The sequence below is a fragment of the Phascolarctos cinereus genome, unplaced genomic scaffold (assembly GCF_003287225.1).
Source record: "Phascolarctos cinereus isolate Bilbo 61053 unplaced genomic scaffold, phaCin_HiC Scaffold_726;HRSCAF=1367, whole genome shotgun sequence".
In the NCBI taxonomy this organism is placed as follows: Eukaryota; Metazoa; Chordata; class Mammalia; order Diprotodontia; family Phascolarctidae; genus Phascolarctos; species Phascolarctos cinereus.
In genome coordinates this window covers 78743827-78769418 of record NW_027556098.1, presented here as the reverse complement: position 1 = coordinate 78769418, position 25592 = coordinate 78743827, and the positions used below count along the sequence as shown (strand labels likewise).

Genomic DNA, 25592 nt, shown 5'->3' with positions numbered 1-25592 from the left:
CTTTCCTTCGCATCCTTGCCACTCTCTCCCCTGAACTTTTAATTATCTGCAGAAACTACTTGAGGGTTTTGTTCTTAAAAACCTTTCTTTAAAAAAAATTTAATGTTATATTAAAACTTAACCTGAACACAATCAACTAAACTTGCTTAGTAATTATTTCCATCTGAATGAATGCATTTCAGTACATTAATAGCAGAACAGTTTTTTAGTCAGCACGTCTAAGCCTCCATTAGGATTGCTTGCCCATTCATTTTTAGTCAGTTTTCTTCCTGTGTGGTTGTGGTTACCATGTATTTCCTTCACTTGAGTTTTTTTTCCCCCTTCTCTTTTTGTATTACTTCATAAAGTCTTTTTTCAGATTTCTTTGTATTTTCCTGAACGTTTTTTGGTTTCAAATACATTATAGCATTTTATTTTATTAATGTAACACAGCTCTTTTCTTTTTTAAACTATTCCTCTGTTATTGGACATTTTGGTTGCTTCCAATAGGTAGTTATGTGTAATGTCACTGTGAAAGTCTTGGAATGGATACCTTTTTTGGAGGGTGGGACTTATGATAATACTTTTGGGGTATATTTCCAACAATGGAATTATTATTGGGTTTGTAACCTTTCTGTACGTGAAATATAGGTGTTCTTAGTTTTTCCAGAATCTGTTTGAGTGATCATTGTCAAATACACAGTATTTTCTGTATTTTAGGAAATTTTGGAATGATTCTTCCTACTTTTTTTGAGAGGCAATGTGTTCACATGTGCCACAGCTCTTTTTCTACCACAAATAGGTTAACTTTATAAGTTTCTAGTATCACTTCTGTTTGAATTATTCAGAGGGTCTGGGAGCTTGCAGAGCAATACTCTGTGAAGTTGACAGATGACTCTTCGGTGTCTGCTTGTCTTTGAAATTTTTTTCTGAGCAATGATGTGGCACCTGGGATGGGCGTTGTTACTTTTAGTGCATAATATATGTTATTTACGGACTTGAAGCTGTGTCTCTCAAAGCAGGGAGGTGTGTGACTTGTCAAAAAATATGCTGCCAGGTTGGTTACTGAACTGTCTGTCAAGCTCGATTAATAGTAGAGAAATAAGCATTGTAAAAAGGTACTTTTTGGTAAGTGGTCAGTTTCCACAGGGTGGGAGTGGGCAGACATTGGAAATAAAGTAAAATCCATCATAAAATGATTTGTTGTTAGATGGTTTGGGGTATATCATGAAGCAAATTATCTTCTCTTGAAAATTAAAATTTGTAAAAAAAAAAAAAAAGAAAGAAAGAAAATTATAATTTGTGTAATAAAAAAAGTCACGATGTTAACCAGGCCTTAACAAAGGTAGATGTTCGTCCCATATCTGTATGCTATTATTACAGAGAGGTTCTACTGTGTGCCTACATTTTCACAGAGTTAGTTTAGATAGTATTAGTTGTAATACAGTTTACTCTTTTAAAAATTTTCCTTTATTATTGTTAACTTGATAAACATCAACAAACATAAATTTTCCCTTTTTGCTTCTCCTGTCTTTTCAGGTGTGGTATTTCTATTTGGCAAAGTTTGGATTGAGTCAGCAGAGACTCATGTAAGCTGTTGTGTCCTGGTAAAAAACATTGATCGGACTCTATATATCCTGCCCCGGGAAGAGGTAAGCTAATTCTTTGTTGGCTTTTGATTTTTCTTTTTTCAGTATTTGTGTATTCCGGCATTCCACACTTCCAGAATCCCTTCTTGCAATCTGTACTCTTCATGCAGTATCATCATAGTACCATGGGACAGAATACTGCCCTGGGAGGTAGCCTGAGTTACAGGCTAGGCTTGAGCTGTGCGATTCTGGGCAAGTCATTTAATTACTTTGGGCCTCAGTTTTCTCATCTGCAAAATGACATTTGGGCTACCTGATTTCTGAGGTTATTTCTAGTTATTTGACTATATACGGTGCCCCCTTACTCCCAGTTTCTTACTTTACATGTAACTTAGGCAGCCATTCACGAGTTGTTAATTCTATTTAAATGAACTCTGTAACCGTAGAGTTTCTTTTCTTTCTTGTTCCTTAATAATGAATGCTGTGCTGATTAGCTGCCCCATCACTGGTTGGGTTTAATAGGGAGAAGTGACAAAAATTTGCTGTGTTTTGTTAGTCACTCTGATGGATAGTTTGGTGGTGAAGTTGGGAAAAGCTAATAATGTAATAAGATGTCTGTATTTGGCTTTTAACTCAATTATAATGTCTCTCTTTCCCCATTTTCATAGGTAAATGAGAGTTCAGAATGTACCACTTAGAAATATAGCTTGTTATTTGGCCCCACTGCCATGACTTAGCTGCTAGCAACAAATGCCTCCCATGCCATTTCAAGGAAAAAGTCCCTCATTTGCTCTTCTTGCAGTGTGAGGAATAAAATTTTACTCTCCATCTGTAATCCTCCAGAACCCTCTAGGTTCATTACTTGGAGTTTATGAATATATTTTAAAAATATTTGATGACTATTTCAGCATAATTGATTTCCTTTGCAGTCCTATCTTATGCATTTAAAAACATTATTCTTAGAAGGGAACCATACTGGACTACCAGAGGGCTCCATGACACAAAAATGATTAAGATTTACTGTTGTAGAGAACTTCTTTGTGCAGGTTCATTACAGACTCCATTATGTGAATGGGAGAGTAAGGCGTTGATTCACAATTAATGAGTAATTCCTTGTTGTCCCCAAAATTCTATTCAAATGCCAACATCTGCATGAAGCCTTGCTGATTCACCCATCTATTAAGCCCCTCCACCATTTACCTTGTGTTTATTTTGTATGTATTTTTGCGTATATTTATTTATTTAAAAATTTTAAAGAAATTTATTTTTAGTTTTCAACATTCACTTCCATAAGATTGAGTTACAAATTTTCTCCCCATTTCTTCCCCCTCACCCCAAGATGATATGTAACTTGATAGAGGCTCAACATATACATTCATATTAACCTGTTTTCACATTAGTCAGTTGTAAAGAAGAATTAGAACCAATGGGAGAAACCATGAGAAAGAAGAAACAAAAAAAAAAGAGAGAGAGCAAATAATATGCTTCAGTCTGCATTCAGACTCCATAGTGCTTTTTCTGGATGTGGACAGCATTTCCCATCATGAGTCTTTTGGAGTTGTCTTAGATCTTTGCATTGCTAAGAAGAGATAAGTCTATCAAAGTTAGTCATCGAGTAATGTGGCAGTTACTGTGTACAATGTTCTCCTGGTTCTGCTCACTTTACTCAGCATCAGGCCATAGAAGTCTTTCCAGGTTTTCCTGAAGTCTGCCTGCTCATCATTTCTTATAACACAATAATATTCCATTACATTCACATACCGCAACTTGTTCAGCCATTCTCCAGCTGATGGGCATCCCTTCAATTTCTAATTCTTTGCCATTGCAAAAAAGAGCTACTATGAATATTTTTTGTATTTGTATGATCTCTTTGGGATACATCCCTAGAAGTGGTATTGCTGGGTCAAAGGGTATGTACAGTTTTATAGCCCTTTGGGTGTAGTTCCTAATTGCACTCCAAAATGGTTGGATTAATTCATAATTCCACCAACAATGCATTAGTATTCCTATTTTCCCACATCTTCTCCAACATTTATCATTTTCCTGTTTTGTCATGTTAGCCAATCTGATAGGTATGATGTGGTATCTCAGAGTTGTTTTGATTTGCATTTCTCTGATCGGTAATGATTTAGAGCATTTTTTCATATGACTATAGATAGCTTTAATTTCTTCATCTGAAAACTGCCTATTCATATCCTTTGACCATTTATCAATTGGAGAATGACTTTTATTCTTATAAATTTGACTCAATTCTCTAAATATTTGAGAAATGAGGCCTTTATCGGAGGTACTAGTCAGAGGTACTAGTTGTAAAAATTCTTTCACAGTTTTCTGCTTCCCTCCTAATCTTGGTTGCATTGGGTTTGTGCAAAAACTTTTCGATTTAATGTAATCAAAGTTATCCATTTTGCATTTCATAATATTCTCTGTCTTGTTTGGTCATAAATTCTTCCATTCTTCGTAAATCTGACAGGTAAACTATTCCTTGCTCTTTTAGTTTGCTTGTAGTATCAGCCTTTATATCAAAATCATGTACTCATTTTGACTTTATTTTGGTATATGGTGTAAGATGTTGGTCTGTTCCTAGTTTCTGCCATACCATTTTCCAGTTTTCCCAGCAGTTTTTGTCAAATAGTGAGTTCTTATCCCAGAAGCTGGAGTCTTTGGGTTTGTCAAACAGTAGATTACTATAGTCATTGATCACTGTGTCTTTCACTGATCTATCACTATTTCTTACTCAGTACCAAGTACTGCTGCTTTATGAATACAATTTAAGATCTGGTATGGCTAGGTCACCTTCCCTTTCATTTCTTTTCATTAATTTCCTTGATATTCTGGACCTTTTGTTCTTCCAGATTAATTTTGTTGTTATTTTTTCTACCTCTATAAAATAACTTTTTGGTAGTTTGAGTATACTTATTTAAATACATGTTGTATTCTCTGATTTACTGTAAACTCCTTGAGCACAGAGATCATTTCATTTTTGTTCTCTTATTCCCATTGTGTACATACTATGTGCTTAATGAATGTTTTTGATTGGTTGGATGATTATCTTTATCTCTCAGGCATCTGAGCATCAGGAATAGCAAATGTGAGCATGTTAACATGAGTAGATCATGTCTAAGTTCCTTTTAAGGTCTAAATCCCATGAATGAGCTGGCAAAGGTTTTTGTAGACTTCTGAATTTATCTGCCAGGCTATTACCTAAATAACTAAATGGGAAAGCTTGAAAGAATTAATCTCAAAACTTGGATCTTGGTGGTTGAAATTTCTGTATATGTATTTTTCTTTTTCTTTTCCTTTTGGGGAGAACAGCAAATAGATATAACTACTGGAGAAAAGAAGGGGATTCCAGTTGCGATGAAAGATGTTTATCAAGAATTTGATGAAAAGACTGCAACAAAATATAAGATTATGAAGTTCAAGTCCAGGGTTTGTATTTGGTCATGGACTTTCTTCACTGTGTTAATGATTCACTCATTCATTCAATAGATATTCTGTATAATGTGTACTCTTCTAGTTCTTTTTGGTAGAAGAAAGTATGTAGGTATGTCATTTTGGAGACTTGCAAAAATATATTTTGCTACCCTCTTGTCGTCATACTTCTTATCTCTTTGAAAAACAAGAGGCAAGGTGACTCAACAAAGTAAACTAATTGCTTGTTTCTCAGTAACAAATATTTTGTCTTCTTTCTGGAATAGCCAAGTCTTTGCTTTCTTTTTTTTATAATCTCACATTGGTGACTCACTGTATAGATGAATATCCAAACTTAGGATAGGTACTATGTTTAAGAAGTAGTTCACAAGGTAAAATTCATCAAAGAATATAAAAATTTTCTGTTTGAATGCTATAGATTCTTTATAGAATTCATTCGCTAGTAACTACCACCTCAGGCATTATTGTCCAGTCATCCTGGTGGTTATTGATAGTATTGTACATGATGTGGTCAATACTGAGAAAGTTAGGTTGAAGAGCTTTTAGCTAATTAAACTTGAAAATATATGTTTGACAGAATCTTCACCCTTATAGGGGAATAGGGATTTAATATCATATTGTAGCAGATGATTTAGTTCATTTAACATTTTAATACAGTTTAATTTTTTAAAATATTTAGTGTAGTGGGAAAAAAAGTACTGAATTTGAAGTTAGAAGACCTGGATTTGAATCTACCACTGTGCCCTTGGTCAAGTCCCATAACCTCTCTGTACCTCAGTTTTACTCATCTGTGAAATGAAGGTATAGATATATAGTGGACAGAGTGCTGGACTTTGACCCAGGAAGTCCTGGGTTCAAATCTCATTCTCGGACACCTAAGTGTTTGACTTTGAACAAGTAGTGTAATTTCTCTGTACTTTGGACAATTCTGTAAAGCATTTATTTGTTAAACACTTAGATGGATTTTGCTTTTTTTGTTGATGGAGAAAGTTTCCACATCAGGATTTTCCAAGACTGATAAGATCACAGATCTCTTTGTCATTCAAACAAAAGGAGAGGGTTGCCTCAAACAATATCTGAGGCCACTTCTAGGTGTAAATCCTATGAACATATTTTTAAAAGTATTTGTTAAATTTGTTGTGTACATTGCAAACCCATTTAGCATTTTTGTTTATGGCAAATCCCTTCAAAGTTTTAGTACAAGCTGATGTAGGAAAGAGCAGTACTAACTTTTTTGATTTATACTCTTCTGTATTGTTAACAGTGTGAATTAGTCTGTTTGGGAAAATACTTCATGGACATTTCCTTATTGTTTGTTTATTGTATTCAGAAAGTTGAAAAGAACTATGCTTTTGAGATCCCAGATGTTCCAGAAAAATCAGAATACTTGGAAGTTAGGTACTCGGTGAGTAAGTAAAGATTTTTTCTTTTTGATAAAAAATAACGTTTTTATCCATCCCTATTTTTCAGATTTCAAGTGACTTTCATTTAATTGTTTTCTCAAAAAGGTCATAGTTCACAGAAGTAAACTTCCTTGTAAATAATAACGAAAATAGATGAAGTTAATTTAATTACACAGACTGCTAAGCTGCCTTTCTCTACTTCCTAAGCTACATCTTCATATTAATAAAATAAAATTATAAGGAACCCCCCCATCACCTTATACATCAATAAATATGAGTATATATTGAGTAGATTTGGGGGCCTTCTTATAGCTGAGTATCTTTAATCTGTCTTAAGTATCCAGAAGGTGAGAGGTGAACTGCAAGAGTGTTATCTTGATACAGTGATTGCGTTATTGAGTAGCAAGGTCATGTCTATAGGATATTAATTACTGTGCCTTCACACTGCTCTGATGCTTTTGAACCTGTGGTTTTGAACTCTGAAAACCAAGGAAAATGTTTCTGCTAATATCAAGGAAAGTGCGTATAATGCAAATGTATTGAATCAGGCTTAGATTTGCACTGCCTTTTTGCTGCTTCTTTGATCATGATAGAGTAGCATTTGGCTGTCCCTGAGTAATAAGGCCCTTACAAATCAGGTCAGAACCAACCTCTTTGGAAGGTCTTTTGGGCTGTTTTTATGTTTCCTAAAAACCATCTTAAAGATCACTGTTTTGTCATTGAGAAATGAATGAAATGCTTGTATGATTTGTAGCTGATTGCATTTTAAGTTTCTGAAAGCATTTCTTGTGTTCCACAAAGTGACCTATGTTTATTATATATACACATTATAAAATCTATGTATAATTTTGTTACCTTTTGTTTGGTTATTTTTTTAAAGGCTGAACTACCACAACTTCCTCAAGATTTGAAAGGAGAGACATTTTCCCATGTATTTGGGACCAATACATCTAGTTTGGAACTCTTCTTGATGAACAGGAAGATCAAAGGCCCTTGTTGGCTGGAAGTAAAAAATCCACGTAAGGAGTAATTTTTGTGCAAATTTCAAAGTAGATTTATTTTAAAAAGACAATTACAGAAATTCACTCAGTTCAGAGTGTGTGTGTGTGTGTGTGTGTGTGTGTGTGTGTGTGTGTGTTTTATATTTTGGATAAAGCTGGTTTTGTTTAAGGCACATTGACAAAAATTTGGTTTCATGGCATTTTAAGTGTGAAATAAGTATAGATTAGTTTGTTTCAGGGAGATCTATTGAAACACATTGTCCTGTTCACTGCATTTCTGTGCATCTTAGCTGGATGGCTTTTGGTATATTGCTGCAAAATTACTATTTATTTTATTATTTGAAGGAGTCAACAGACATACTTCAATGTCTATATTATATTTAAACATTTTTAAAAGTGTGTAAATTTTGCTATGTATTTTCTAGGCTTCTTTTAAATTCTTTTTTTTAACTTTTTTAAAGAACTCAAGCTTTATTTAGTTTCTTAGCAAAATAAAGAGGGCAGAAGCAAAATGGGTTATCAGGACTGATGGGAACTTTAAAGGTCAATTTTATTTCATCTTCTTTAGCCAGGATTTATATACATTTAAACCATCCCAGATAGTTAAGAATCTTTGGAGGTGTCTCAGTTATGTAATGGTTATTTATTTTCAGCCTTGCAAGATTGACTTAGAGTGTGTGTGTGTGTGTTGTGTGTACACACATATATACATATATATATCTCACAAGGAATTTTCACAAGTAAACTCCTTTTGAAATGACAAGGTTATAAAACTCTAAATTGTAATTAGACAAACATTTCTAAAATTTATAGTTGGAAGAATTGGAAACTTCAAATGCGTTTCCCCTAGTAATATTTTTCTTCAATAGGGAGTCCAAAATATGTGTAATAATTATCATTGGATGCTTTGATGATATTTCTGCCATGTTGGTCTATTGGTGTAGTAAAATCATTTGATTATGATGGTATTTAGTGTTCTGTGGATGGTTGGTCAAGCAACAGTTAACTGAGTAAACATGTTGTGAGCATCTGCTATGTGCTTAGCATGGTACTACAAGATGGTTGGCAAATTATAAATAATAGTTGATCTTTAAAACGCCTCGGTCCCAGAAGATGTATGACTACTTTGAGTGTCAATAACTGTGAATGAGGCTTCATCCTTTTTGAAAGTTATGCATATTAGAAGACAGCATTGAAAAATGATATACCATGATCCACCCTCTGATGAGGATAGTTTTTCTTCTGTAAATAGCTATTGTTTTTTTTTAAAATCCATTCTTTACTAGAGCTCTTGAATCAACCAATCAGTTGGTGTAAAGTGGAGGCGATGGCTTTAAGACCAGACTTGGTGAACGTCATTAAAGATATTTCTCCCCCTCCCCTTGTTATCATGTCGTTCAGCTTGAAGACTATGCAGAATGCAAAGACTCATCAGAATGAGGTGAATAAATAGCATGGAGCAGGGTTTATATTTTATTATAAACTTGGATAGTAACTGGGATTGTGGAAATTTTTAGCAAAGGTTCCTTTCTGGGAAAGAGATGGAGTTCTAGGTCAGTGTTGCTGAACTCATATCTGGAGCATATATTGACTTTTGGCAGGTGTGGGAATATTTCTTTTTTAATTTTTAAAAAAATTTTATTGATTTATTTTGATTTATCAGCAATCACTTCCATATGCTTTTGAGTTGAAAAATATCTCCCCCTTCTTCCCCCCAACCTCCCCAAGACGGCACACAATCTGATATAGGCTTTACATTTACATACCCGTGAAGCATATTTTCACATTAGTGAAGTTGTAAGTAAAAATTAAAGGGAACTTTTTTTTTAAATAGCTTTTGGAAATAAAATCACTCTGCTTTGAGATGTAGCTTAAAAAATATACTAATGAATTGGTTTGCTTTTAGGTAGCTATTAACGTGATTAGTGTGAGTACAGAGAATAGCCAGCCAGGTATTGGGATAAACTATAGGTTTGAAAAAGCTAACAATTAACAATTCAAGTGCACTACAATGTGATCTTTTAAAAAATAGTTTCCCTGTTTGTGGTTTTTGGTTACAGGTTATTGCTTTGGCAGCTTTGATCCATCACAGTTTTCCTTTGGATAAAGCAGCACCTCAGCCTCCTTTTCAGTCACACTTCTGTGGTAGGTATTTATTTGGCTGATTTGTTAAGATTTGATTTTCAGCTTCCTGTTTTTTTCCACTCAGGCTGTAGCAACAGGAATCTAGATTAAAAAAAAAAAAAGATCTCTTCTGTTTCAGTTGCGGAGCTCTGTGGTAAACGTTCATTCAGTAGTGAAAACTGGCAAAGTTTTGTTGTAGCACGCTTTGGAAGTGATGTTTGTAGTCTGAGATCCTTTTTTTGTGAAGAGCCATGTTTTAATGAACCATCCCTTTAGATTATGAGCTCTTTGCAGACAGGAACTCTTTAATCATCTTTGTATCCTAAATATGCAGAGGTACATGGAAGGTATCCATAAATATTTATTAAATTGAATTGAACCACTTCATTGGAACTGTTTGAAATCCCAAGGTTACTTGCATCCAAAAGAGCTACAGAAAGTAAAGCCAGGAAGAAATATTGAAAGAAACAGATGCTGAAGGGTAAAAATGGTCATTTGTGTAGCAAGTGGGGGAGGGAATGTAAATTTAGATTATAGTTTGATTGTGGCATGCACGAAATTGCCAATGTATAAACATATCTGAGAAAAACTAATGTTATATGTTAATCCCAAGGAGGATTCCAGGCTTCAGTGATTGCTCTTTCTTGAGTTCATTACTTATGTATAAATTCTTTTGGTACCAGTGGTGAACACTAGAATGTTGGTCAACATTAACTTATACGGTTCTTACCTTCCTAATTTATTAGTCTAGGATGAAGAAATACATTGAGATCATAGCTTTTATCTGGTACCTTGGTTTGATATCAGAAGGGGGCCTAAAAAGAGAAAGGTGTGTAGGCCAGCAGTGATCACAGTGCTTCACTAGTTGGTGTGGAATAACAACAACAACAACAACATTAACAACTCACTGTTGTTTAAGTTTTGGAGAGCATTTCCTTACAACATTGAACAACAACCCATTGAAATAAAAGTTACAAATGTTATTTTCCTGTTTTTTTGGTATGAGGATACTGAGATTCAGAGGTTGAGTAACTTGTCTGTTACCTCACAGCCAGTAATTGTTTGAGACAGGCTTTGAGCCCAGCTTTCCAGGTTCTAAGACCAGCATTCTCTTTATTTCACTTTCTGGAATATCAGGAAAATAGTGATGGTAGCAAAACTCAGAAAAATACATTTGACTACCTTCTTGCCTCTCTGTGTTCTGGAAGAGGTAAAATAACCTCTTTCGGTTCTGGATGCTTCTGTTTAACTTTCTAGTTTTCATTGTGGTTGGACTCAACACCTCTATTTTCTGTTGCTATTTAAAGTCATGGGAGTATTGTATTTTGGTTGGTGCTTTAATAATTCTCCCATTCCTTCTAAAAAAATGACTATAAAATTCTGTAGGGTACTTTTGATAAATTGTGACAACTTGGGGTTCTGTGCTTGTCCATACTTTTAAGACATAGGTACATCACAGGGTGGTTGTGAGGAAAACACTTTGTAAATATAAATGTGATTTGTTGTCATCTAAAAACTTTTTGCATTGGATCTGGTTACCTCACCTTTCAGATACCACCTCATTTTTCAGCAGTCTTGGTGATTTTAAATCAAAACATCGATTTTATTAGTTGTGGTGCAATTTTATAAGTAATTATCCTTACTTTCTCTCTTGTTTATTTATTTTAACTAATTTAACTGTTTTTTCTTTTTTTCCTGGTTAGTTGTGTCCAAACCAAATGACTGTATCTTCCCATATGATTTTAAAGAAGTTATTAATAAAAAGGTAAAAAAATTTATTTAGTATTTGAATTGCTATGCCTTTTAATAAACCACATTCACAGAAAATGAAGAAAAGGTCATATCTGGTAGTAGAAATAGCTTATATTTGGAACTATAAAATTGTTCTTTGCTATATAACTTTGTGGCATTATGCAAATATGTGAGGAATCTGTAATTTCATGAGTGTAAAGAACTCCTAATGTTTAAATTTCCTTTAGTCTACAACTAAGTGACTTGCCCAGAGTTAGACATCTAGTAAATGTCAGAGGGATTTGTGACTTTAAAAATGCATTAGAAACATAATATAACAAAGCATATGGATTTCTGAGCTTGGAAAGAAGCTATTTTGCACTATACTAATAAAAGAACCTATGCTTAAAGTTACCTTTAGATTCCTAAAGTGGAATAGTCTAAATCTTGTTTCACAATGAAAAGGCTGTTATGATTTTTTTTCATTGTCACTGTAGTTGATGTCATTTCTGGCCCAAAGGAAGCCAGGGTTGGAATATCAGGGGGATTGTAAAGCAATTTTAGTGGAAAGATTGGATGAGGTAATACTGTTCACTATTCAGCAAACTGTATGCTAGCTGTTTAGACACAAAGTTTAAACACAAGTTAGACATTTGTGTTTATTTTTTTCACCTTTCATTGGTGTTTACTGAATTTCCTGTGGATGTCATATTGCTTAGGAAAACTCATCCTAACTACTATAGGATAACGTAATTCAAGTGTTTTAGTACCTTGAGTTGAGTGTGCCTCTCACTATTAATTGTAGGATCTTTATTAAAAGCATCTGCTTCTAAACATATCCAAAGTTTTTGCTAATTAGAGTTCTTGTTAGACTTGAATTACTTGGCATTTTTTGACCATGTGTCTAAAGATATTTTTCTTTATATTTAACACACTGCAAATTATTTTTTCATGTATTTATAAAATGGTGGCTTACATGACTGATTCCAGTGAAGTATATTGGTGTTGGATGGAGTTAGGGTGACCTGGGCTCAGATCTTGCTTCTGACACTTACTAGCTGTCTTGCCATGGGAAACTTCCCTTCACCTTTCAGATGGTCAGGTTTCCATATGTGTCCAATGAGAATAACCTTTAATACTTTCTTCATAGAATTTCTGTGAAGCAATTTGCAAAACTTAAAAGTACTACATATAAATGTCAGTCCTTTTAAATTTTGGCTCAGACTCCCTTTTGAAGTGACTTTGGGGTTAATTTACAACCTGAGGGAGAAGGAATTATATACATATACCCACATAGAATGAAATCTCAGTGACTACTCATAATTCTATAGGGAAATGCCCTTGTGGATCGGTGGTTAAAAGAAAACCTGTATGTATGTACAAGAATGTCTCCTTGGGGATGCTTCCCATACCTGAAAGTACTTAGTGCTTACAGTCTTTGTCTAGTCACAAGGTTACAAGTAAATGAGTCACTGAGAGATTTTACACGATTATGGATGGGATGCCTTCAGTTAGAATAATTTTAGTACAGCCTGTTTAACCCTAAGAAATCTGAAACTGGGCACTCTCTAGAAGAAATAACCAATGAGAGTCGTCTGTTCTACCTCATAGAATGTGAAGATTGAAATTGCTGCTACAGAGAGAACATTGCTGGGTTTTTTCTTGGCAAAGATTCACAAAATTGACCCAGATGTCATTGTGGTGAGTATGTTTTGTCTGACTTTGTGATTGATAATTGACTTTCTAGGCATTTGTTAAGACTTTAGTTCTTTTGGTTTGTATGTATTTGTTTGTGTCATCTCTGCTCGAATGATCCAGTCCATTCCCCACCCTTGGAACCTGCTCCCTCATAGTGGCCTCTCAGAATCCAAGTCTTCCTCCAAGAGGCCGATTCCCCAGTTGTTAATGTGCTCTCCTTTCTCAGTTTTCCGCATGCTCTGCTTATCTATATTACAGATCCTCCCCATAGAATGCAAATTTCTGAGGCCAGAGAACATTTCATTTTTGTCTGTATTCTTAGCACTTAATAAGTGTTTATTGAACTGAATTAATTTCTCATATATATGAATGGAAGGAAATAAGCATTTATATAGCACCTGCTTTTAATGCCAGGCACTGTGCAAAGTGCTTTTACAAGTATTATCTCATTTCATCCTCACAACAACCCTGCAAGGTAGGTACTGTTATTTCCCCTCTTTTACAGTTGAGGAAACCGAGGCAAACAGTTTAAGTGACTTGCTCAGCATCACACAGCTGATAAGTATCTGTGGCTGAATTTGAACTCAGAGCTTCTTGATTTCAGGCTCAGTGCTTTATCCATTAGGCCATCAGCTCAATCAGTGCTTGGAAATCACTTTGGAAAATTTTCCTTTTCTACATTTGCTATTTGATACATTATTTAATAGAATGTTTGATGGTATTAGTTAGGGAATGTGACTAGAAATTTTTAGTTGTTGCTATGAAGGAATCTGAGATACCTTCAAAATGTTTTAGGACTCATTAGAGAATTGTAGGAAAATCCTATCTGTATCTCCCTGTTCTAGCTTTAACTGTCTCCTGTAGCCCAGACTTAGAGTAAGAGTCCCTAATCTGTGCTTTGATTGCAGCCTCTGCATCTTTGAGTCATGATTGGCTCTCTAACATCATATAACAATTGCATCTTAAGCAGCAAACTAATAATAGCATCCTAAGCAGCAGACTAATAATTCCTGTCCTTTGTGGCTGTGAGAGCCATTCTAGTGGGGAGGCTTGAGGTTAGAATTCTGAAATGGGTAAATATCTTGGGAAGGTCCCAGGTTCTCAAAAGTTAAATCTTGTGATCCATCAGCTGCCAGAAGAAATAAAGTTACTTTATGACGTTCTTTTTTCCTTTAAACCCCTAATCTTCCCACTCACCTGGTTCTTTTAGGCTTGCTCTAACTTTTTTTTTTTTTAAATACTAAACATACTGGTTTCAGCACTTTGCATGGTAGAAGTTTACCTTTATGATTCTTAATACTTTGGTTTTCTAGTTGATGCTTCCCCCCCCCAAATACAAGTTTGTTTCCTTTGTCTTTAGAAAATGTCACCTCTGAGCAATTTAGATAATGTTGCAAAATTGCTTTGTGACATTTTGATTAAGGGTCTAAATAAGCAATGTTTGAACTCTTTTATAAGAAGATAGTAGATGTAGCTTTCCTGAGAAATCTTAACATTAAGTATTTCACAACTGGGTTAGTGTGTACTTTTAGTTTCAAGTGAAATTGTTTGAACACACCTTTTACTGATTAAATGAAAAAGCATATAGGGTATTCACATTTGCATCTGCCTCTCTGACTGTGAGGCATGAGACTGCAAATTAAAAGACATCATATGAACCTAGCATCAATTAGGTTGAAATAAAGTTTATTCCAGCAATCTACTGAGCAGCCTTGTTAATGTCAAGGCTAATGAATGCTGCTGATGAATAAATTCCTGAAGAAGAAAGGACTTCCAGTCGGAGGTAGGCTCATGATGCCTTCAATTAGAGACTGAAAAAAGAAAGGGCAAAGAAATTCTGTGCATATGAAGATAAGTCCTTTAATTTGCATTTGTTATAACCTCCTCTGCTGTTTTCCTTTTTCTGGTTAGGGCCATAATATTTATGGATTTGATCTGGAAGTGCTACTGCAAAGAATTAATGTGTGCAAAGTTCCTCACTGGTCTAAGATAGGTCGCCTAAAGAGATCCAACATGCCAAAGCTTGGGGTAATTAAAACAAACATTTATTTCTTTATTTGTTAGTTAAAATGATGAAAATACTTAATGTTTCTTGTAGTAAGCAGTATAACTGAATGTAAATGAAATTCCTGTGTATAGATACTACTTTGTATGCATTTTAACTTTTCTAATAAAACATTTTCATCCCTCATTCTAGAGGATAAGCTTTTTGAGAGTCTGAAACATGGTTCAAATTCTTTTTTATATCTCTCCCTAACATTAGTACTATGTTTAGCAGCTAGTTACTGCTTAATAAATGTTTGCATAATGAATGATGATTAAAAGCTACCAGCATTTTCTTGGTAAAAGCCACATATCTTTAGACTATGTAAGTTAGTTGTTGAAATATAGTAGCAGCAGCAACCCTAAAGAGAGTGTATGTGACTGTTGTGAAGAGAAGTAGGAAGATATGTGGGTGTCGTCAACAAAGTGGTGGGTTTGTAGTTCAGTATAAATCACTTTCATGGTAACATGTTGACATAGACATTTTTGGCCTAGTTCCATTATATTGATTTCTTCATGGGTTTCCCCACTATTATTATTACTTAACTGCTGCCTCCACTCCAATAATTATGGACATGGCTGAATTTGTATATAAAATGCTTTCATAGAATGAAGCTATTAAAGTTCTTTTGGGGACTAACCAGAATTTATTTTTGGACATTTGATAACTAATTCATGTCAGTAGTGCTAAATTATTAACACATATTTTGGCCTAAATGTTTCTCAGTATTTCTGCCTTCATTTTTCTTATGTTAGCTTTCCCTAAAAGTTCATGGTAAGCTAGCTCTAGCTTGCATGCGCTCTCTCTCTCTTTCTCTCTCTTTCTTTCTCTCTCTTTCTCGTTCTCTCTTTTTCTTTCTCTCTCTCATTCTCTCATTCTCTCTCTCTCTCTTGTTCTTTATATATGCATTTTATTTTCTTTCTTTGGACCTGGGTTTGAATCTTGCCTCTGACATTTACTAATCATGTGATCATGAGCAAATCACAGCTCTCTGGGCCTTAGTTTCTTGGTCTAAATTAGAATAACTTATAGCAGGGGTATGGGGAACCTGTGGCCTCAAGGCCACATGTGCCCTTCTAGGTCCTTGGGTATAGCCTTTTGACCGACTCCAAGTTTTACAGAACAAACCCTTTTATTAAGGGGATTTGTTCTTTGAAGTTTGAATTCAAAGGGCCGCATTTGAGGACCACAGGTTCTTCACCCCTGACCTATAGTATCTCTCTTACAACGTTGACATGAAAATCAATTCAGATGAAGTGAGAAAAGTGCTTTGTAAACCTTAAATTATTGTGTAAATTTCAGAAATTATTATTAATGCTGTAACATGTATGAGAAAATATCCTTAGAATCCTAGGATCAGAGATTTATTTAGAACTGGAAAGAACCTTAAAGATAATCTAGTCAACCCCCCCCCCTTTACAGATAAGAGGTTAAGAAATTTGCCCAAGGTCACATGGGTAGTAAGAGGCAGAGTTGGGAACCCAATCCAGGTCTTCTGTCAACTAGTGAAGCATTCTTTCCATTTCACTATAGTGCCCTTCTCGTTGATTGGTGTTCTCTGATGCGATTTTGGTAGGATCTTTTAAAATTCAAATGGCTTTTTTGGTCAAAGAAATTAGGAAGGAGATTTTTTGGTATGTATTTAGGAGGAAGCTAAATATGTTATTTTAATCGTATGTCAGCGGGGATTACCTCTTTGTGTGTCTGTCTGTCACTCACTAATGTTTTAGTAATCTATAAAACCCCCAAATGTTTTATAGGTCTTAGTTGTCTTATAAAAATTAATTTTACAATCCGGCTATAAAATTTCATTAGTACTTAGTATTCAAATGTAGTTTTTTAGATTTCTCTGTATCTTGTTCTGAATAATCCACCTTAAGGATTTACAGGATATTTTATAATGCTGTTCTCTTAAAAGTTTTATGGGGATACAGTAATTATGAACAGTTCTATGCCTCATTGTCACTTCTTATTATTGACTTCTTAAAATATGTTAAAAGAAATGCTCTCAGCGTCTGCTGTGTGTGAAACTTGATTTTTCTTTCTTTTGTATAGGGGCGGGGTGGCTTTGCAGAAAGGAACGCAGCTTGTGGACGCATGATCTGTGATGTGGAAATTTCAGCAAAGGAGTTGATTCGTTGCAAGAGTTACCATCTGAATGAACTGGTTCACCAGATCCTGAAAGCTGAAAGGGTAACAATTCCATCAGAAAATATACGAAATATGTACAGGTATGTCCTAGAATATCTCCAAATTTGGCCTGCTTTAATACCATAGGTACTATTAGTTTAATTTAGAGTTTTGTGTGTTTTGTATTTTTTAAAGTAGAACATAATAGACTGGGATGTAGAGTTAGAGAGGGATAGAGGGTTACCTCTATAGCACTGTTGTGGTGTTTCTGACCATCAGTTTGCAATTATATATATATGACTTTGGCCATTGTAACAACTGGAAAATATACCTCCTCTCCCCTCCATCTTCCATTCCCCATCTACCCATGTATGTATTGTATGAGAAGGTTCTCATCATTCCATTAATTCCTTTTTTAATATTTTACATTGATTAAGTGATCATTTGTCTTCTTAGTAGTGTAGATTTAATCTACTTTATTCTTCTTCCTTTTGTATAATAGAGCCTGATTGTAAATTTCCTCAGGAAGAATAAAACTATATGAAAGTATAAAAGATGAGAGTCTTCTTTTGAAATGGTCAGCGACAGTTACCCAGGTTCATACTACTTTCAGAGAGACCAGAGAGGACCTAGAGGTGCAGATATTCTCTCTGATCCTCTCATAGACCCTTTTAGTGTACAGTAGTAACAGTTTACTAAACATTGTTCCTGATGACTGGAAAAGTTTCTGACCTTTCCCATCAGCCTAATGGATTTCTAGTAGTAGCTTATCGTCTACAGGAATATGATTGGTATGATTTTTAAGATGGAGATTAAATAGTATGTTGTCTTTATGTGTACATAATTTTGTTTTTCATTCCCAAATTATTTGTTTGGCTGAAATTGGTGTAAATATTGTGGAAATACAAAAATGAGACATCATTTAGTCTCTTTACTATTTCTGTTACTGACTTCATGTTTTTGTAGGCAGATTTCTAATAGCCCCAGCGTAAATTAATTTTGCATACAAAATTCATCTAGGAACTGTTTTGACTTTGTTCACAAGCTTTTTCATATTGACCAAAATGATAATGGACATTAGTTGTAGAAAATAACTACTCTGATGTTGAGGTGCTACCAACCTTGAAGTTTTTGTATTCAGTTTACTTGAATATTTTCTTGACTTGCTATGTAGTATTTCTATGTTTTAATAACTTCTGTCTCATTCTTTCCTATGCAGTGACTCTCCTCATTTAATGTACCTACTGGAAAACACCTGGAAAGATGCCAAGTTCATTCTTCAAATCATGTGTGAGCTCAATGTCCTCCCGCTAGCACTGCAGATCACAAACATTGCTGGGAATGTTATGGTAAATCCGTTTAGTGGATGGGGATTTGGGGAGGCACAAGTTAAAGGAGGGGGGAATTGTATCCAGTCAATTTTTGACTATGGTAGATATATAGTAACATATCTGAATCTGTCTTTTGAAAATAAGTAACTTAGCATTCTGAAAAATGTGCTTCCTTTGTTTTGTGTAAAAGGAATGTAGTGGTGTTAAAGGCAGAGAAAAATACCAGGTGTGGTCTGTTGAAATTTGGATCAACTTCACAAGGTTTCTCTCTCAAACATCTAAAACTGTTCAGTTCATCAGTCTGGGTGGGAGAGAAGAGATAGCTAAATAATTAATGGATTATTTAAGTATTCTTTTCAGACGAAATAATTGAAAAACATTTACAAAAGATTTTATATATTTGATAGCAACTTTTGTTTTTAAAATTTTTGAGTGAGGTGAAGCATTTTGAAATTTTCTTCTAGCTTTTGTTTGGTGGGGAATAGAAGTTATGAATTTTTAAACTTTTCTCTTTTGTAGTCAAGGACAATGATGGGTGGTAGATCTGAGCGTAATGAGTTCCTGCTACTTCATGCATTTTATGAAAACAACTATATTGTACCTGACAAGCAGAATTTCAGGAAGCCTCCGCAAAGACTGGTGGGTCAAAGATGTGTTATATTTTACCCTTTTCTTGACTTCTTTTTCACTATGCAGATTTTAGGCAGGTTTTTTTCCTTTGGTTTAACATCTGCTTCTGAAATAATTACATAATTAAGTCCTCATTTATAGTAAAAGCCCTGTATGTAACAAAACTGTACCACTTGTCTCTGTTGGTTTTTCTTTCTATTCTTTTTTATATATATATATATATAATAATACATAATATAGTAAAGTAAATATAAATAAAAATCTGTTCATTGACATTGAGAAGGCCAGAGTGAAGGCATGTGGTGATGAGAGACAGAATAATGTAGTAAGGAGAATCCTGGACCAAGGGGTAAGGAAACCTGGACTCGAAGTGTGGCCTTGTCAGTCAATAGCTGTGGGATTTTTGTGAGTCACCTGACCTCTGGCTTCTTCATTTGTAAAATAAAGGAATTGGACTAGTTGATTCTTTCTAGGTTTTATAACTTAGTGAAAAATAAACATCAAAGTCTTAGGGGCAGCTAGGTGGTGCAGTGGATAGAGCACTGGCCCTGGATTCAGGAGGACCTGTGTTCAGATCTGACCTCAGACCCATAACACTAGCTGTGTGACCCTGGGCAAATCACTTAACCCCATTGCCTAGCCCCAAAAAAACCCCCAAACATCAAAGTCTTAGAGAAAAATTGAAGGCTTATTAAGTGAGGAGTTCTATTTATTTCCTCAGCTTCTTATTTATAGGGTTTTCACTTTGTGCTCTGTCATTAGATATTGGTAAGATTGGGATAAAATATCATATACTTTCTTTTGAAATGGTCTCTATAACCTTGTTTTTAGTTAGGTTAGGAAGTATCCTACTATCAACAATATAAGTTTTGGCCAAAACAGTTTAATTTTAGAATGTGATATAGATATACTCTACAATCTGTCAAAATTGACACAGGAAACATTTATTTAAATTCATTGATGCATAGAATTTAGGAGGTCAGAAGGGACCTTAGATGATGTTTAGTTCAACTTCTTCTATTTATAGATGAAGAAAACTAAGTGAAGTGACTTTCTCAAGCAAAAGTATGGCCAAAACAAGTCAAGTTGTTTGATTCTTTTTGCCAGCAAGGGATTTTTCTGATGTGTTTTGGGCTTCCCTGAACACCCTGCTGCCTCTAAGATAGGCCTGCACAACCTGCAGTCCGCTGAAGGATTTTTGGGTGGCCTTCAAAAAATGTAGAGGAAGGTATCCTCTACATTTTTTGCAGGCCGCCCAAAATCCTTTGTTGTGCCTGCTCAAGATGTTGAGTCTTATTGGCAGTTCGTGTTGGCCAGTGACAAGCTTATGTCTTCTCAGTCTGTCATTAGCAAAATTGGAATTATTGTTATTTCCTTTGTATTGATAAGGAAAATGAGGCTTAGAAAGGTGTGCCTGCCTAGAGTCACAGAACAGACCACGTTGTAACTGAATTGATAATCAAAATCTTCTGACTCCTATTAAAGAGCTTTTGTCACTATCTAATCTTGACTCTTCCTATAAGTTTTGTAGGTAGGTTTTGGTAATATAATTTTTTTTTTGCAGGCTGCCCAAAATTTTTTTATAAGTAGTGTGGGGTTGAAAAGGACTAATGTTATAAATAATGAAATATTTTTAAAATAATTTTTGAGTTTTTTACCCATTATTATGTGTTTGTCAGAATTGCGTAGTGGGACTGAGGAAGACAGATAATTACCAAATTCCTTTCTCTTTTGTAATGAATTCTTTATGGTTAGTCAGATTTTGATTTTTCTTTGTTGGTGATAGGGAGATGAAGATGAAGATATTGATGGAGATGTAAATAAATCCAAAAAAGGACGAAAGAAAGCAGCGTATGCTGGTGGCTTGGTCTTGGATCCTAAAGTTGGTAAGGTTTAGAGACTGCATGCGATTGTTTTGAGGACATGGAGACTGCATATGCTGAAATGTTTTTGCCTTTTGAAAAATAACCTTTTTTTCCCCCTCAGGAAATCCTTCAACTTGTTCAGAGAGATTTCTTTGGAAAGGAGAGTACTTTGAAGACTGAGATGTAGTAAAAAAAAAACCAGCGTTAAGTTTTTTACAAATCTAGAAGGAACATTTTTTTCATTTAATAGAAGACTATCACTATTATTTACAAAAGGAAGATATTTCTTTTGTTAGGCACATTTAAATAGTTGCAAGAATGTTGGATTTGAAATCAGAGGATCAGTGTTCAAATTCCAGCTCTGCTATCTGGTCTTGGGCAAGTCATGTAATTTCTTGGGGGATCAGTTTTCTCATCTGGAAAAATGAGGGGATTGGTTCCCTGGTCTAAATCTGTGACTGTATGATCCTTGGCAGCCTGAGTTAGGTGTTGAATCTCTGTTGGCTTATTGGATCTGACTTCATCCATTTGGTGACCTGCAGGTGGTAATTCTTTCCACTCTTTTGCCTCTTTAAAAAGACCATAGGGTTGGTGACAGCTAGGTGGCGCAGTGGATAGAGCACCGGCCCTGAAGTCAGGAGGACCTGAGTTCAAATCCGGCCTCAGAGCAGACACTTGAAACTTACTAGCCATCTGACCCTGGGCAAGTCACTTAACCCCAATTGCCTTAAAAATAAAAAAAAGACCATAGGGTTAATATGATCTTTATTAAGTACTTACTACATACAAAAGATTTTTGATAAATCTTAATTTCATTATTTCTTTTAAATATTTCTCTTATCAGTGGACATTGGTTTTATTTCAGTTTCTCCTTCGTGTGGAGATAACTGAACCCAAGTGTCCTACATAAACACAGAAGTTATCTGTTCACTCTTGGAAAGTAAACAAGAGTTGGATCGTTCCACTTCTGACAAATCTTATTGAAGGTCTCCTGACTGACCTTTAGCAAAGATTATTGCTGCTCACTCTGTTCTCTGAAGATTTATTTGTTGAAAAGAAATGTTGTTTGAAGTTTATATCATAAAATTTTTAACAAGTTGTCCCTTGGGAAAGAGTGCAACAATTTTTTTCGAGAAGTCAGAAGCATCACAAGGTTGTGTCTAAGTTGATTTTGTCTTCGTGGGCTTCTCTGCTCCTATTCTAGCCTAAGTCATATTTTAGAGCTAGAAGGCACCCAATAATCTCGTTCTTTCACCACTGCCTTGCTAATGCTTATTGAACTGTATTATATTGCTTCTGAGTTGATGTTGACAGTGATCCATTTATTTCCTTAGGATTGAATGAAATTCTTATATATTCTTCTTCCTCTCTATCCCTCCCAGGTTTTTATGATAAATTTATTTTGCTTCTGGACTTCAACAGCCTATACCCTTCCATCATTCAGGAATTTAACATTTGTTTCACTACTGTGCAGAGAGTTGCTTCAGAGGACCAAAAAACCACAGAGGTTTGTACTGAATTAATGTAATTTGACTTTATGTTGAAGTAGTTGAGAGTGGTTGGCATTCTAGTTTCTCCTCGGGAAGTTTCTTTTAGATATACCTTTTTAAATAGATAACTCCAAAGAATTTGAGGGGAAAGAGAAAAGGGTAGGTATAGTTAGGATTCCGGGAATAGGAAACACATGTTTGGGTGGTATTTGGAGAGTTTACACATCTATATCCGTTTTTTGTTTATTGCTTGACCTAATTGAAATCTGAAAGAGGTTGTAAATGGCTTGTTGGTCATATAATAAAACTGTAGAACCTCTTCAAGAAAGAAACAGTTGGCCTACATATTTTAGCTAAAATCATCTAAAAGGAAAAGGCTCTATTATGGTCCTACCGTAACAGAAATATCTGCAGTGTTAACATTTGGTATTTTAGTCTTAAATAAAATAGCCAAAGCTGGGCCTCATGGGATCTGTTTCTTCAGCTTACTTAGATAAGATATTTAGAGCTTGTATGGTCTGGGGTGGGTCTTTTCAGAGCTATAGTTTGAATAAATTACATATGCTAAAGCTTTTTTTCCCCATTTAAAATTTTCCTTCTTAGTGGTTTTTATAGAACACATTGTTGAATGACATTGGTGTCCTTTTAGCTTTCTGAATTCATTCATGGGATTTGGGACCACAGGATCTGCCACTTGCTATCTATGTGACCTTAGGCAAGTCACTTAATCTATTTGGCCTCCATTTCCTGATTTCAAAAATGAAAGGGTTTTACTAGAGAGCCTCCAAGATCCCATCCAGTTCTATGGCTATAATCCTAGGGCCAGGAAACTCAACAAATTAAGCAATCAACAAGTATTAAGTGCTTACTACATGCCAGGCACTTTGCTAAGTGCTGGCTATACAAATATAATGAATGAAAAAAAAATCTTCATTTTTAAGTTGCTTGCATTCTAATCTGGCAGACAACAAGGATATATAAATATATATAGGATAAATATAAATATTCATTGGAGAAGTGTGAACTTTCCTTTTGGATTGCACAACTGAGGAGGATTCCATCTGCAAAAGTGGTTGCCCAGTACAAAATGGAAGCAGAGATTCATTGTCTTGGTTCTTATATTTTTCTTCTTGCTTTCTTAAAAAAATCTTCTAGGTGATAGTAGAGATTTGAAGTTAATGGTTTTCTTTTTAACTTCTGATTTTATGAGAGCTGTAATTGTGACTGCAGTGAGTTACAGTCCCTCAGACCCCTAGGAGTGACCAGTTCAGATCATTAGTGCATGTTGTATGCTAGAATTATACATACATACATACATACATACATACATACATACACACACACAGATATGTATATAGATATCTGTGTATATATGTATATGCTAGATATGTATATATCTGTATCTCTCTCTCTATATATATATATACACACACACACACACTTCTGTATATGTGTGTATTTAATTAAATACAATTGATGTTGTGTTTGGTCATAAAGGGTTGGAAACTAGGAATAGTAGATATGTATACATAAATCTATCCCCTCTGATGGAGAAACAAGTCAAAATTATTTCTTTATTTATAGTCAATAGTGTCATCCTTTTATGTGAAATCTAGTTTATTAAATCATTAGGCCCTAATCTATTTATTTCAGATAATCCTTGTCAGGATTGAAACCGTGTTCCATAATTGTGCAATACAGTAGATAGAAGTGTTGATAATTTAATGAGCAAATAAAAAGAAGTTTTGAGGCTCACTTTTGTCACACTCATCCCAAAGTAAAGGTTTATTCCTGTGTTGGGTAGTAAAAAGCAAGTGTGTTCCCTCCTTTCTAGGTATTAATGCTTTAAAACTCTGTTAGAAAAGTAATAACATATTAATATTTATATAACACTTTAAGGTTTGCAAAAACCCTTTATATATTTTATCTTATTTTGACATACACCTGGAACTCTAGGTTTTGTGTAGTGGGTAATAGAAATGGTGGGAAATAAAAGAATACAATACTTTACTTTTTGTATAGGACTGTATACAATAAATTCCCATTTATCCAGAGTGATCATTAGGAAATGTGGATTATTCTGGTTATTTATATAGTCTGGTTCACTAAGAGTTGCAATATATGCCAAGCATGGAGTATTGGTTTTAGGATTCACATACAATGCAAAACTCGTAAGACAAAAAGCATTATCTTGCTTTGATAATTAAAATTGTTCTTTAGAATGTTTCTGTATCTGTCATCTGTATGAACACCAAGGAAACATCTAGGCATTCTGATTAAGATCACTGAACAACCTTCCTTCAACACTTGACTATTTTCATGCATTATTTCCTCCTTCTGTCTCAGAGATGACATTTTCCTTCTTTATGCCAAAGCTTATCACTTTCTTTGTCTTTGATTTCATATCTTCCCGCCTTTTGAGTACCTTACTCTTCTATGTATCTTTAATCTCTCCATCTCTGTTACCTCCTTTGCTTTTGCCTGCAAATGTGTTTAGGATTCACTGATCCTAGAACAGCCACCCCTGGACCCTCCTTTTACTTTAAGTTATCTTTCTGTCTGTTTCTTCTATGTCAGAACTTCTTGGACAAGTAACCTATATCCAGTGCCTTTTATTCTTCAACCCCTTGTAATTTGGTATCCATTCACACTACTCTATAAAAACTGTTGTCTCGGAGTTCCCCACTGAACTCCCTGCCAACAGTCTCAAAGATCTTTTCTCATTTCTTATCCTTATTGAACTCTTGGCAACCTTTAACACTGTTGACCACAGTCTTTTTCTAATTTTTTTTTTCTTTGACTCCCTAAGTAATTCCACTCTCCTTAATCCCTTCTCTCTCTAACTGCTTTTCTATATTGTTTGCTGGTTTTTTACTAGTCCTTAATCTCTCTGTTCTTCAAGCATTTGCTTTTGACTCTCTTCCCCCTCTCTCCCTCTTTAGGGTGACAGATTACCACTTCATACTGTCTACAAAAGCACTCTAACTGGGTGACTTAGCATCTCAAACTTTATACGTCCAAAATTATCCTTAATTTTTTTTCCTCTAAGATGACTACTTCTGATATCCCTATTGGTCAGCGGCACTACTATTCACCTAGTCACAAGTGTTGGGAATGTTGGTATTACCTTAGCCTTTTCTTT

The 25592-nt window shown here is 34.9% G+C and overlaps 1 protein-coding gene and 1 non-coding gene across 2 annotated transcripts in view; both read left to right on the top strand.

Moving 5' to 3' along the window:
- POLA1 (DNA polymerase alpha 1, catalytic subunit) overlaps positions 1-25592 on the top strand; it is a 331346-nt gene that overhangs the window by 21920 nt on the left and 283834 nt on the right. Inside the window, 14 exon segments of the mRNA XM_020989869.2 lie at positions 1519-1631; positions 4884-5000; positions 6334-6408; positions 7287-7425; positions 8694-8848; positions 9468-9552; positions 11235-11296; positions 12874-12963; positions 14872-14988; positions 17060-17235; positions 18354-18483; positions 18985-19104; positions 20882-20981; positions 22343-22467. Of these exon segments, the coding sequence (XP_020845528.1) occupies positions 1519-1631; positions 4884-5000; positions 6334-6408; positions 7287-7425; positions 8694-8848; positions 9468-9552; positions 11235-11296; positions 12874-12963; positions 14872-14988; positions 17060-17235; positions 18354-18483; positions 18985-19104; positions 20882-20981; positions 22343-22467 (1604 nt within the window).
- LOC144454671 (small Cajal body-specific RNA 24) lies at positions 21805-21936 on the top strand. The gene has a single exon (XR_013483181.1).